Source organism: Plectrocnemia conspersa, unplaced genomic scaffold, assembly GCF_051122295.1.
Source record: "Plectrocnemia conspersa isolate PC_06_02 unplaced genomic scaffold, ASM5112229v1 ptg000010l, whole genome shotgun sequence".
NCBI classification, from domain to species: Eukaryota; Metazoa; Arthropoda; class Insecta; order Trichoptera; family Polycentropodidae; genus Plectrocnemia; species Plectrocnemia conspersa.
The window spans coordinates 23,445,222-23,460,221 of NW_028277174.1; the positions used below are offsets into that span (position 1 = coordinate 23,445,222).

The window sequence follows — 15,000 nt, forward strand, 5'->3', positions numbered from 1 at the left end:
CAGATAAAATAGCGGGAGGGGGGGTGTAGCGATTAGTCGCGCTCCGCGTATTATTATTAAAAACAGGCTTCAAAATAAGATCATCAAACATTGCACCAACAGCTGAATGCTAAAACAAGAAATGAATGAAACGTTTTCAAATTCTCTCCATAAGAGAAAATCATTTCATAAGCTCTGAAAATTTGGCCATCTTTTGCCTCCACCACCCCCCCATGAAAAAAGCTGAAATGAGGTCCCTGCGGTTAACGTTTCATAAATATAAGGGTATGAGGCGCGCAGATAGATTGGGGACTGCAGATATACAGATAGACGAGAAACTTAATTTTAATTTATAGTAGTGATAGATAAGAGATAAGAAGATTTGAGTTTCTTTAATAATTTATTATGATCAATTCGTATTTGCGATATAAAATAAGTAATACAATTTGGCGCTATTCCATAAATTAATATAATAACAAAGGGTCACCCCTTGGGGATGAAATTATTAGTTCGCCGCATCCCACCAGGGGCGCCACCTGTCACGGTAGCTTCGTACTCTCCCTCCCGCCCCGTCTCCCCCGCGCTTGTTTCAGTCGCGCCCGAGCAGCGTTCGCGGTAGGTCGGGCCGCTCATTTTTAAGCTCGCAACGCTGAAAAATACTCAAATTTCCCGCCGAGCGCGCACTTAACGTTCGGGCGCAGGCTTATAATCTGTATATAGCCATCGAAGACAGACTTTCGATTCAGCTTTGGCTGAAATAACGTAATTCCGCTGTCAAAGATAGGTAAATGCACGTGTTTGCTTAAAAATAAAAGCGAGTACCCTTTAACTTTCAGTGGAGCTTTGAATTTTCAGCCGGAAGTGCGGGGCTTGTATTATGTTTAACATTTAACAATGGAGCACGTCGATCGTATTATTATTGTCAACGTGCTAGCGAAAGCGTTCGCGATTTATTAATACGTACGTTCGACCTTTATATGATGAAAGTTTAGGTGAAGTATGTATTTATAAGTTAAAGAGGATCATTTTTGAATTTGTGCAAAACGGCGGGACATAGTATTGCTCAATATCACCGCCTGGCGGCGCTCATGTCGTATTTTTTTTGATAATGGTGGCTAAAATTGTTAAATAACGCCACTCGGTGGCGCTAGTGTCGTATTTTTATTTATTCAAAAGTACATACATACATTCATTTGTTACTACCTATACCAGCTCACTGTCGCGAGGTACCGCAGCTAGCAGACGCACGAGTGATGGACATTGTTGATTTTATATATTTATTATGAAGCAACAAATATATTACATTTTCATAGCTAAAAAACTTTGTTAACTTACATCAGTCGTATCAAATAAATACATGTGCTTAAAATTAAGGTGACCAGATTTTGAAAATATCAAAGAAGGACAAATTGCTATGGAACCTGAAAAAAGGTCATCACGAAAATTTTTGTTCAAAGGCCATCATCTCCAAATTCTTCTTGAAGAGGAGAAATTGCTACGAGAGCTGGTCACATTAAAATTTAATAAAAAATAGTTTTACAGTCTGCTGTCTGTCATCATATTCTTTTATTACTATTTGGGCTTTATTTTTTATACACTTTTATTTAATACACATTTTATTACTATAAAACGTATGCAATGGTTGAATAAGAATATCAAGCATCTGACAATAGCGAAAGCTTAATTGATTTATAGTCAAATTAATTTATTTTTTATCCCACTGATGAAAATAAATGTAAAAATATTTTTAAAAGTAAAAACAGTTCAAGAGCCATTGTTTAGATTTACACAAAATTTGCAATAATTATAAATATTATAAAACAGATTTTTGAGATTTAATTAGAGTCGCTAATTACTTTGACAGTTGAGATTTCATGAATACTCTACTGTTGATTTGACAGACAAATAAAGTTCATTTTCTGATTGCCTTTACCGTTTGATTTTATTAAACATTAACATAAGACAGAAAAGTTAAATGCAGCTAGTCTTTTAAATACGGGTCTTTAACCTTAAATATATTTAACTTATCTAAAGTATTACTGTGGAATATAATTAAATTTAGTAATTTTTCATTATCGTTTTTCTATTCATATCTTTAGTGTAAGTAAACGGTTCTTCTTAATCTACATCATTTTTTGTATTAGCACTTTTCAATTACATTACTTAGAATTTTACTATTGATGACTCAACGTCAACAAGTGCTTAGCCCTTTAAAAGTCCTTACTTGGAAAAATGCTCATTTAAAACATATGTTCTTTTAAGACGATTTTTGCATTATCAAAAACGAGCTTTATAACATTTAAGGATGCTTCCACATGAAATTGTATAACAGGGCCTCGGATTATAAAAAAATATATATATGTAAATCAAAACAGCTTCAAATTCAACAATATATAAATTTATTATTGCCGGTTTTGAAGCTGAACGACTCTCAAATGTTGATCTTTAATACCTATTATTATGTATATTTCGTGTGTTTAATCATAAAAAATATTGTATACTTACGCATGTTATTCTTAAAATTTTATCAACGTGTTTTTATTTTGCTCTAATGTACTGATACTATTTTTTATTGTTTGCAGATAAAAATACTTTAAAATGTGTGGCATGTGCGGAGCTAAAAAGTTGTTCCACGCCCGAAGAGGCTTGGCTCGATTGTACGCATCTCAGTCGGCTCCGAAAGCTCCACCTTCAGGAACACCTTACACGAAACTAACGGTCGGCGTGCCTAAAGAATCATGGAACAACGAGAAAAGGTATTTGTGCATAATTATATTAATTGCAATTATTTTATACAAAAGTATTTTGATAATGCATTTCCAGAGTTGCCATAACTCCGACGATCGTGAGCAATCTCGTAAAGAAGGGATTCAGTGTAACGGTTGAAGAAAATGCTGGTATGGCAGCGAAATTCTCTAACCAGCTATACGAACAAGCCGGCGCGACTGTTACAAATACGAATAAAACTTTTGAATCAGGTATGTAAGAACTAAGTACCAAAGTATGTGTTTTTCTTAATCATAGCAAAATATCAAAAGAGTATTTTTATTTTGTAGATATTGTATTAAAAATTCGCCAGCCTAATGATAAAGAAGTCGGACTCTTCAGAGAAGAAGGAACTTTGATTTCGTTTTTATATCCGGCTCAAAATGCCGCACTCATTAAACTTATGGCAGATAAGAAGATGAATGCTTTTGGTGATTGTCTTTTATTTAAAGTATTACTGTAATATGCATGATTATATAATTAATTGCGTAAAAATTTCAGCAATGGATTGCATTCCTAGAATAAGCAGAGCTCAAGTTTGGGACGCTTTAAGTTCAATGGCCAATATTGCTGGATACAGATCTGTTATCGAAGCTGCGAACCATTTTCCAAGATTCTTCTCCGGTATTACTTTTATTATAATACATTTTATATAGAATTGTTTTATTATTATAAATGTTATTTACAGGTCAAATGACAGCGGCTGGTAGAGTACCTCCTTGCAGAACATTAGTTGTCGGTGCTGGAGTTGCCGGCTTAGCAGCTGCTGCTCAAGCTAGATGTATGGGTGCAGCCGTGCGAGCTTTCGACACTCGTCCTGCTGTCCGAGAACAGATCGAATCACTCGGAGCCACGTTTGTGACAATGGACATGCAAGTAATGATCTTTGAATCTATATCCAGATGTATATATCTATATATACAATTTTTTTATGAATATAGTAATAACATTGTATTTATATATTATAGGAAGATGGAAGTGCTGCCGGTGGATACGGAAAAGAAATGAGCGATGCGTTTATGAAAGCGGAAAGAGAACTCCTCGGTAAAGAGGCTCGTCAAGCCGACGTTGTTATCACAACTGCTCTCATCCCTGGAAAGAAAGCTCCTCTATTGATCCTCGAAGATGCAATCCGAGACATGGCTCCTGGAAGCGTAATAGTAGATTTAGCCGCCGAAGCCGGTGGTAACGTTCAAACGACAAAACCTGGAGAAATTGCTCAAATTCACGGAGTAACACATATCGGTCTCACTGATTTACCGTCAAGAATGCCTACACAATCTTCCACTCTTTACGGCAATAACATCTCTGGCTTCCTGTTGAGTTTAGGTACTTATAGTTGGTGGTGAAACATATTGGCTTTTCTGTGCTTTTTTTAATATAACTTATATTACAGGCGCATCTGAACATTTCGATATCAATCTCGCCGATGAAGTAACACGAGGAAGTATCATTTTGCACAAAGGAAAGATGATGTGGCCTGCACCACCACCTCCCAAACTCGCAACAGCACCTGTCGTTCCCAAGCCCGTAAAAGTGGCTCCTCCGCCACCGAATCCTTTCAACGTCAGAATGAAGGATACCTTAGTATTGACTTCTGGTAATTGAGGCTAAAATATTTATGGTAAATGAAGCCAAATCTTTTTAAAATTATAATAATTTCTTAGGATTGGGAAGTTTGTTGGGGCTTGGAATTGTATCGCCGAATCCCGCTTTCACCACAATGGCTACGACTTTCGCTCTGTCCGGTAAAAGTCAATTTTTAATTGGTTGATTTTTATTGACTTACAGGTTTTGATTATTTTTGGGTATTATTTAAGGTCTTGTTGGATATCACACTGTTTGGGGAGTAACTCCAGCTTTGCACTCGCCTTTGATGTCCGTCACCAACGCCATTTCTGGAATAACAGCAGTTGGTGGCTTACTTCTGATGGGCGGAAGCTATTTGCCGCAAACTCCAGTCCAAGTAAGAAGTTATAACTATATTGGTTGCAAATAAGAGTAAAGATTGGTTCCGATCAGTAATTGTTCGTCCAAAGAGCTGTACCTGCAGCATCCCTATAAAAAAATAGTATAAAAACACTAATATTGTATTTATTTTAAAGATTTTATAAGAATAGTTGCATTGCAGCAGACATTCTGTATACATTTAATATCACAAGTGACTCAATAATTTATTAAAGTACAGATTTAAAAAAATATTAGAATCTGAAAAATCTCTTTCCATAAAACTAAAAAAAGTATTGAAACAAATAATTTTGTTACTTTAGTATAAATATGTAGGTAAATAATATATTGATATATTGGTTAACATTTAATCTGCACGCCGATCGCGCATGAGCGTTATTACATAAAAGTTGACGATTTTTTGCGCATATAACATTTTTTATAGTGTTTCGCTAACATATTTTTAGCTCTTTCAATTTACATTGGATTTAAGTTATTACTTTTTATTTGTGTTCACCATTTACTGTAGAATCCGTATGTGTAAATATCTGCTCCAAAAATCACTTTTATGAAATCAAACCTATATATTTATCAGGCGCGTACAGTATAGATACTTTTCCTATCGCATGCTCGCGTGTTAAGTGATGAGAGTGAGTGAGAGATAAGGGCGTGTGCGGAACACATGTAACGCACTCCCTTATCTCTCTCACTCTCGTCACTTAACACGTGAGCGAGCGAAAGGAAAAGTATCTCACCGCAAGCGCTTCATATTTATTGCAATTTTAACCACAAAAAAAGCTTAACAAGGATATAAATATGTTTTTTTAATAGTTCACCAATAAATGATACTTCTTAATACAGGCACATCTGTGAAAGTAAACAACACAGTATCTGATTTCGTTGCATAGTTTGCCTTTAAATGATCCGTTTATGAAAAAATTGTGAATAAATATTTTTGTAGTTTATGTGTTGCCTAACAGATGGCACTGCTAATATTTTAGTTTTGTCACACGAATATTAGGTGAAATCTATTGAAGGATAACTTTTGAGTACATGCATATTTATAGAACACTTATCTAGAACTATTTTTAGCTTGCAATTGACACGGACTTCTGAGTTTTGTTGCAACACAACAACGTTAAGCTCCATATTGCTTGCTACAGTTGCATCAAAATCGGTTTACTATATTTATGTAATACTAGGATAATATATTATAGTTAATAACTTCTTACTTTGAAAGAATGAGTGCTGTTCACATTGAATGGCTAACAGCTAACTTCGCTTACGCATAGAAGGTTCTCTTCCTACCTGCTATTTATTCGAATGTGAATCTACTATAACATGTTTTCAAAGTTGTTATCGTCGAAAATAATTTTAAAAGTTTCGTATAAATTAAATTTTTAATAAAAATTACATGAATTTTCTGACTTATAATAACAGGCTTACGGAAACCCATGGGGTAACACTACTGAATATATGGACATTGAGTAATGTGTAATGCGGAATAGTCCAGTTGAATCGAACTGGTGTAGCAGGTCACTTTGAGAGCATAGTTGATGTTGATTCTAAAGCTAATGTTTTAGCCTTGTTCAAATGAGTTAATGTGTATGAATTCCAAGTTCTTGCGTACCCTTTTATATGTTTTCTGCATGTAGCTTGGACAAATGTAAAGGCTTATTTGGTCCAATTATGATATATGGTCAGTCTTCGCCTCTTTAATATGTACTCCTTCATTCATAAATGAGTATTGTGGTGGCTTCTTGATTATTTTACGCGAATGAATGAAAAAGTCTGTCAAGCATAACAATGCCAATGGGTTTCTTAACCATATGTTTCAATAGAATAAAAATGTTTGGTCTTAGTGATCTCCATTTTATATTTGAGATTTCTTACTCTCAGGGTTTTACATCGTCTGTCCGAAATTCGCGAGGACTAGTTATATTAGTCATATTTCTGGTTATAATAGCGCCATTTTTTAGTTGTGGCATGCGTTTTGTAGGTTCTGACATACACCACCGAAAATTGTTTGGCGCTAGTCTAGTAAAAAATAAAAAATGTCACTGTTGCAAAATGGTGGCCACTCAAAAAACTAAAAAATTCATAACTTCGTTGGAAAAAATCCTACAGAAAAGAATAAATAATGAAAAACGTTAAGAAATAGAAACTGAATTCAAATACAATTTAAAACAAATAGTTTATTTTGTCGTCCGTCAGCCATACAAATATTGATGAAAATTGGAATTTTTCAGTAAACGGTTAATAACTTTGTTTTAATCAGATCGATGTGAATTTTTCTTTATAATATCTCAAATTAGCTTGATAAAAAAAAATATGCCACTTATTTGCAAAATGGTGTTCACTCAAAAAGTAAAAAATTCATTACTTCATTGGAAAAAATTCTATAGAGAAGAGTTCTTGGTGTCGGTCCTTCAATACACATTATTTTGACATCATTAATTTACTCAGAAGCAACATTCTCTCTTATTGTTTTTATAATCAATATTTATTTACAAGCAAAATATTTACAATTTCTTGAAGGATTTTTGCTATAATAGACATTTCATGATGAAAAAAATTACCATGAAATGTGACTAGGCCACTTAATGACTCAATTCTCATTTTCCAATCAATGTGGTAATGTTATAACATAAACTAATGTTTTAGATGTTGGCGGGCACAGCAGCGCTCATATCATTTGTGAACGTGTTTGGCGGTTTCTTGGTCACGCAAAGGATGTTGGACATGTTCAAAAGGTATGCTTAGGTTCATATCATTCAACTTTTTTTGTAAGGTGTTGTGCTCATAAATTAATTTTTTAGACCTACAGATCCCAAAGAGTATGGTGGCTTATATGCCATTCCTGCGGCTGGTTTCATGGGAGGATATTTGGTAGCTACCATGCAAGGTTACCCCGAAATTCATCAAATGGCATACCTTGCTTCTTCATTGTGCTGTGTCGGAGCATTAGCTGGTCTGAGCTCGCAAGGTTCTGCTCGCAAAGGAAACTATCTTGGAATGGTATGATGAATTACTTTAATGTTTATATACTTATATATCATTTGCTTAAAAACTATATTAATTTTTAGATTGGAGTTTCTGGTGGTATTGCTGCCACTCTCGGCATTTTAAACCCTTCGTTTGAAGTCATGTGCCAAATGGCTGCTACTGCAGGCATAGGTGGAGGACTCGGAGCCATCATCGCTAAACGCATTGATATCACAGATTTGCCTCAATTGGTAGCCGGTTTTCACAGGTGTGTTTTAATTAAGCTTTGATTATTATCTCGTATAGAAGTAGAATTAACATATAATTATTTTTTAGTTTGGTTGGTATGGCCGCTATGTTGACATGCATGGCCACGTACATGCACGACTTCCCGGCTATGGATTCCGATGCGGCTGCCAATGCAATCAAAACTGCTCTATTCCTGGGAACATACATCGGAGGCGTCACTTTCAGCGGATCGTTAGTGGCTTATGGCAAACTCCAAGGTGTACTTTCGTCAGCTCCTCTGCTTTTACCTGGGCGTCATGTCCTCAACGCGTCACTCCTCGCTGGAAGCTTAGGTTGCGGAGCTGCCTTATTGGCAATGCCAGAAGTACCCGGATTGCCTTTACTCGGCACGACTGCTGTTCTCAGTTCGATAATGGGAGTCACTCTCACATCTGCTATCGGAGGCGCCGATATGCCTGTAGTTATCACAGTATTAAACAGTTATTCTGGATGGGCACTCTGCGCCGAAGGATTCATGTTAAACAATTCTTTGATGACCGTCGTCGGTGCATTGATTGGATCTTCCGGTGCCATTTTGTCCTACATCATGTGCAAGGTAAGCTTTTATTTTATATTATATTAAAAGATGATTCTTTTCGATGTATGGTTTTCTTAGGCAATGAACCGATCTCTACCGAATGTCATCTTGGGAGGTTATGGCGTAGTGACGAGTGGTAGTTCCGCCCGCCCCGAAGGAGCTACTCATACTGAAATGAACGTCGATTCTGTCGCTGATATGATAAACAGAGCTGGCTCTATTATAATCACTCCAGGTAATATTTTCTTCTCGTACGGATAACTGTTTACAATGAAGTATTGGAACAAATTTTTATACTTCTAAAATAGAAAAATTAACAAATATATTTGGATTACAAGAATGTGCTAACAAAAATACAAGGAAAAGTAATACATTTAGTTTTTACCAATAGTAAAAGAGTACAATGTAAAATGAAAATAACTCAATGAATTACTGATCATTTTATTGTATATATTTAAATAAACACACAGTCTAAACACATCCCTTGAGAACTCCCTACTTTATATTCATTTTATTTTATATTTTTTATTCAGGTTATGGTCTCTGTGTCGCAAAAGCTCAATACCCCATCGCTGAACTCGTAGGCATGCTGAAGAAAAGTGGAAAGAAAGTTAGATTTGCAATTCATCCAGTTGCTGGTACTGTAACAATACTTAACACTATTAAAGATATTTACTTAAATTATAATCAATCAAATTTAATTAAAGGTCGTATGCCTGGTCAACTCAACGTACTTCTCGCCGAGGCTGGTGTTCCATATGATGACGTTTTCGAAATGGAAGAGATCAATACTGAGTTTCCAGAAACAGAATTAGTCCTGGTTATTGGTGAGTTTTATAGTATTGTTAAAATAATATGATAATACGATGTTTTAAATTTAATACTTGTATTTAGGTGCCAATGATACAGTAAACAGTGCCGCTGAAGACGATCCTAATTCACCAATCGCTGGAATGCCAGTTTTGAAAGTATGGCAAGCTGAACAGGTAATTTATTGTTTATTAGTATGTAATAAATAATTTATACATTTATTTGATTTTTTAATTATTTTTTAAAGGTCGTGGTGTTGAAGAGATCTTTGGGTGTGGGTTACGCCGCTGTCGATAATCCAGTGTTCTACAGGCCTAACACTGCTATGTTATTAGGCGATGCTAAAAAAACTTGCGACGCACTCTTAGCAAAAGTACAACAATTAGCTGGACATTAATTAATGTTATATGAATAACTTTTGTTTGAAGCCAAGTGTGATATGGACTATTTGATATTTTTTGTTGTTGTCGTCAGGTAACTTTACAAAATGTTCCTTTAAAATCAAGTTACTAATGATTTATTATTGTAATTTTATTGCTGCATTTTACTCCGACGTTTACTGTAAATACACAAATTGTCATTGAATATGAAAAATCATGATGTAATATTTTTTTAAAGATAAGATTACAAATATTTTTGTCTGTATAATTTAAATTAAATTGCTGGCAATTTTTTCATATTTAATATAAAAGTTGTAAAGAGAATAAGAATATGTATATTTTTATATGATATTTTATAGCTCAATTTCTCAATGTTTTTATAATTATAATATAGCATAAATTTTCACATTAAACAAAATTTGATATTTGTAAATGTTGAACATAATTTGTAATTCAAAATTTGATATTCAGAATTGCATGTAGATTTTGAAATAACAATTTTATGTAAATAAATATAAATTAATTTTATTATTGCTTTATTTTAATAATAATGCTAATTAACTTTCACAAAGATAACATAAAACACAGTAAAGATAATGATATTTAAGGTGTCTTCCATAAATTATGTCACAGGTTTAGGGGGAGGGGGGTCAGCAGAATTGTCAGCAGTGAAACAAACAGGAATCTGGCTCAATGATATCTTGTGACATAGAGCGGGGGGGGGGACGCAAAAAGCCTTTGACATAATTTATGGATGCCGCTTAAAATGTAGTTGAAAAATAAACTGATATTAAAGCTGAAAATTGTATATCTTAAAGTAGCTATTGAATATTGTATTTGTACTATTCTGATACTTCTTCATCACTGAAATAAGAATCTTGTTTTATTCTCCTTTTTAGGTGTCCCATTAGCGATAAATCTTTATTAATATTTGCACTTTCGGCTTGGCATTTTAATTGCTAAAAAACGGTACTATTTAGTTCTATAATTATTTTAATACGAATTTTGATTACTGGAACTTACCTCAAGTTTTATGGCAAAGCTTAAAGTCTCCGTATCTACAGTTTCATCACTTTCGTCGTTATTATCATCAACCTCATTTTCTCTATCTTCATCCAACTATAAATTTGATGAAAATATATTAAAAATTAAATAAACTAATAATACTTATTCAAACACGTACTTTTGAAGAATCCGAGTGCTTCTTTTTGTTTTTCTTTGGCGGAGGTTGTCTTTCGCCTAATTGATTCAAAGGACACGAATAACTTAAATGGCCTTCAGTACCACATTCATAACAAGAAGATTTATCTGGATACTCTCTTCTAAAATGTATATAGACAATAATATTTCAATCAAATTCAATTCCACAGTAATACATACTTGCGTATAAAGTCTACAGCCCGTTTGTTATCGACGGCAATGCTACATTTGATCGTACGTCCAAATATTTCTTTGTTATCCATATCTTTAATGCAATTGAGAGCATCTTCTCTATTGAGGAAGAGAATGAACGCTACGCCTCTTGAAGTTCTCTTTTGCCGATCGCGCAATATTGTCACTCTGATTAATATTAATACAAAAGCGGTATATTAATATCTTTTTTATTAATTTTTTTTGTCTTACTTACTTGACTACTTGTCCATATTTTTTAAATATCTGATGAAAATCGTTGTTCGTGAGTGAAAAGGGGAAATTTGATGCATAAACCGTGCTTTTACTCGGAGCAAGTGTATTGTTCATAGTTATTATTTATATATTATTACAAAAATCAAATGTAACGTTCAAGTAAACGATTAAAGACAGTGTTTTGTTAAAAATTTGACATTTGTGAAAGTTGCCATTATTCAAAAAGTTTCAACTTTAATTTCTCTTATAATTAATAAAAAATTTTTTTAAATACCGATACCCAAATAATAAATGCAGGCAACAACAGTGGAGAACAATAACAACAATAAAATATAAAGAAGCAGAAATACATTTTTTATTTTATGTATCTCTTTTTTATTAAATATTTTTCGATATAAAAAACTAAAGATTTTAAACCCTAAAAAAGCAATCAAGTTTAAAAAATATAAGTTTATTTAAAAGATTATGGGACCCACCCCAAATAAACTTGTATTAATAACATTATAATATATTTTTGTTACCAAATTAATTTGCCACAAAGATAAAATTTATTTGTGTTAAAAGTTATGTGCTGATTTTTACAGTCTAAAGAAATTTTAATTAAATAAAAAAATGCTTGAGAGCTTAACCGTCGTAAAAATGGAAAATTTGTTGCAACAAAGATAAAACAGAATTCATAATATATATTTTAAAACTCTCATACATCAACAGGGATTTTTCATAAAGTAAAGAGCGAGCATTAAATACTTCATTATTTCAATGGACACCAAATTTAAATTTATTAAACTGAACTGAACAAAAATGTTGTGAAATTTTTTACGACTAGTATTAAGCTCTTGAGCATTTTTTATTTAATTAAAATTTATTTAGATCGTAAAAACTAGTACATAACTTTTCACTAAAATATATTCTATCTTTGTGTCAAATTAATTTAGTAACAAAAATAAATTTTAATGTTATTAATACAAGTTTATTTGGTGTAGGTCACATAATATTTTAAATCTACTTATATTTTTTAACTTGATTGATTTTTTTTTGGTGTAAGATTCTATAGTTTTTTATATTAACAAAATAGTTTTAAAAAAATATTTAATAAAGAAAAGAGACATAAAATAACAAATATATTTTTACTTTTTTTTACTTCCTATATTCTCCACTGTGGTTGCCCGCATTTATTATTTGGGTATCAGTGCATATTTAAAACATTTTTTATTTATTAGAAGAATAAATTATGTTAAAACATTTTGAATGATGGCAACTTTCCCAAACGTCAATATTTTAACAAAGCACTGTCTTTAATCGTTCACTTAAACGTTGCATTTGATTTTTATAGTAATATATAAATAATAACTAAAAAAGAAATTATAAAATAAAATACATATGGTTATACTGCTTTTGTATTAATATTAATCAGAGTGACATTATTGCTCGATCAACAAAAGAGAACTTCAAGAGGCGTAGCGTTTATTATCTTCCTCAATAGAGAAGATACTCTAACTTATATTAAAGATATGGATAACAAAGACATGTTCGGACCAATTAAACGTGGCATTGCCGTCGATAACAAAGGGGCTGTCGACTTTATACGCAAGTATGTATTACTGTGGAATTGAATTTGATTAAAATATTATTGTCTATATACATTTTAGAAGAGAGTATCCAGATAAATCTTCTTGTTATGAATGCGGTACTGAAGGCCATTTAAGTTTTTCGTGTCCTTTGAATCATTTAGGCGAAAGACAACCGCCGCCAAAGAAAAACAAAGAGAAACACTCGGATTCTTCAAAAGTACGTGTTTGAATAAGTATTATAAGTTTATTTAAGTTTTAATATATTTCTATCAAATTTATAGTTGGATGAAGATGGAGGAAATGATGTTGATGATAATAACGACGAGAATGATGAAACTGTAGATACGGAGACTTTAAGCTTTGCCATGAAACTTGAGGTAAGTTCCAGTAACCAAAATCTGTATTTAAATAATTATAGAACTAAATAGTACTGTTTTTCAGAAATTGAAAGGCCAAGCCGAAAGTGCGAATATTAATAAAGATTTGTCGTTGATGGGTCACCTAAAAAGGAGAATAAAACAAGATTTTCATTTCAATGATGAAGAAGTATCTGAATAGTACAGATACGATATTCAATAGCTTCTTTAAGATATACAATTTTCAGCTTTATTATCAGTTTATTTTTCCACTAGACTTAAAGCAGCTTTCATAAATGATGTCACAGGTTTTTCGTGAATTTTTTAACCACCCCCCTCTCCATCTCTGTCACAAGATATCATTAAGCCGGACTCCTGTTTGTTTCACACAGTCACAATTCCGCTGATCCCTTTCTCTGAACCTGTGATATAATTAAATATCATTATCTTTACTGTGTTTTATGTTATCCCTGTGTAAGTTAATTAGCATTATTATTAAAATAAAACAATATTAATAGTAATTTATATTTATTTACATAAAATTGTTATTTCAAAATCTACGTGCAATTCTGAATATCAAATTTTGAATTACAAATTATGTTCAACATTTACAAATATCAAATTTTGTTAAATGTGAAAAATTATGCTATATTATAATTATAAAAACATTGAGAAATTGAGCTATAAAATATCATATAAAAATATACATATTCTTATTCTCTTTACAACTTTTATATTAAATATGAAAAAATTGCCAGCAATTTAATTTAAATTATATAGTCAAAAATATTTGTAATCTTATCTTTAAAAAAATATTACATCATAATTTTCATATTCAATGACAATTTGTGTATTTACAGTAAACATCGGAGTAAAATGCAGCAATAAAATTACAATAATAATTCATTAGTAACTTGATTTTAAATGAACATTTTGTAAAGTTACCTGACGACAATAACAAAAAATATCAAATGGTCCATAACACATTTGGCTTCAAATAAAAGTTGTTCATATAACATTAATTAAAGTCCAGTTAATTGTTGTACTTTTGCTAAGAGTGTATCGCCTAGCTAACATAGCAGGACTGTAGAACTATGTTTTGTTTTTATTATTTAAAATATTTGATATGATTCATTATTTTTCCTCAAAGCAAATTTTTGACACCATTCTTATAAATATTAGTCCATATCATATTAACATCTATGTTAGCTACATTCCAGTAACATTTACGTAATTCTATTTTTTATTTGTTAAAATATTTATTTTTTCATATTTACTTTATGTTTTTCTTTTTAAATATATACAATAAAATAATCAATAATTCACCGAGGTATTTTCATTTTAAATTGTACTCTTTTACTATTGGTAAAAACTAAATTTATTGGTTTTTCTTATTAGCACATTCTTGTAATCCAAATATATTTGTCCATTTATAATTATTAAAATAGGGAACAACATCCATTAAATTACAAGCCAGTCAGCGTATTATTACGTCACACCGGCAATTGTGTGTATTTCCTATTGCTGCTTTAATTTGCTATTACCATTGTTGTTCTAAATTTGTCAGCTGAATTATTCATCACAATATAATCCTTTTGTTATAGATTATTTTCCACTGACAATTCTTTCAAAAAGCAATGTAACATTTTTTTCTATTGAAGGCGACGGTAAATAATGTGTGGTAATTTAGTCAGAGGAGGTCAAATAGTGACACATTTTCAAAAACGTGTGACTGTAAGTAATTCTTATTTTGT

The 15,000-nt window shown here is 32.1% G+C and overlaps 3 protein-coding genes across 5 annotated transcripts; 2 read left to right on the forward strand and 1 right to left on the reverse strand.

Moving 5' to 3' along the window:
• The first annotated feature begins 570 nt into the window (after nt 1-570).
• Nucleotides 571-10,221, forward strand: LOC148231076 (NAD(P) transhydrogenase, mitochondrial-like). The gene is made up of 19 exons (XM_088194475.1): nt 571-763; nt 2,562-2,735; nt 2,803-2,957; nt 3,036-3,176; nt 3,247-3,369; nt 3,434-3,621; nt 3,714-4,074; nt 4,142-4,345; nt 4,413-4,493; nt 4,566-4,711; nt 7,357-7,445; nt 7,512-7,710; nt 7,779-7,945; nt 8,014-8,521; nt 8,582-8,738; nt 9,037-9,141; nt 9,211-9,330; nt 9,398-9,489; nt 9,561-10,221. The coding sequence occupies exons 2-19, from the start codon at nt 2,578-2,580 to the stop codon at nt 9,708-9,710; spliced, it is 3,144 nt and encodes a 1,047-aa protein (XP_088050601.1). The 5' UTR covers nt 571-763; nt 2,562-2,577; the 3' UTR covers nt 9,711-10,221.
• LOC148231077 (zinc finger CCHC-type and RNA-binding motif-containing protein 1-like) lies at nt 10,216-11,541 on the reverse strand. Of its 3 annotated transcripts, none has more exons than XM_088194476.1 (5): nt 11,321-11,541; nt 11,074-11,253; nt 10,877-11,015; nt 10,717-10,812; nt 10,216-10,652 (listed from the first exon to the last, which is right to left on the reverse strand). In XM_088194476.1, the coding sequence occupies exons 1-5, from the start codon at nt 11,431-11,433 to the stop codon at nt 10,536-10,538; spliced, it is 645 nt and encodes a 214-aa protein (XP_088050602.1). In that variant the 5' UTR covers nt 11,434-11,541; the 3' UTR covers nt 10,216-10,535. The 3 variants fall into 3 exon arrangements, with proteins under 3 accessions (XP_088050602.1, XP_088050603.1, XP_088050604.1); XM_088194477.1 differs by having other exon boundaries at nt 11,074-11,225; nt 11,321-11,445; XM_088194478.1 differs by lacking the exons at nt 10,216-10,652; nt 10,717-10,812 and having other exon boundaries at nt 10,899-11,015; nt 11,078-11,253; nt 11,321-11,539.
• Nucleotides 11,542-12,560: 1,019 nt separating this feature from the next.
• LOC148231078 (uncharacterized) lies at nt 12,561-13,767 on the forward strand. Its single transcript, XM_088194058.1, has 4 exons — nt 12,561-12,910; nt 12,969-13,107; nt 13,172-13,267; nt 13,332-13,767. The coding sequence occupies exons 1-4, from the start codon at nt 12,831-12,833 to the stop codon at nt 13,446-13,448; spliced, it is 432 nt and encodes a 143-aa protein (XP_088050184.1). The 5' UTR covers nt 12,561-12,830; the 3' UTR covers nt 13,449-13,767.
• The last annotated feature ends 1,233 nt before the right edge of the window (nt 13,768-15,000 follow it).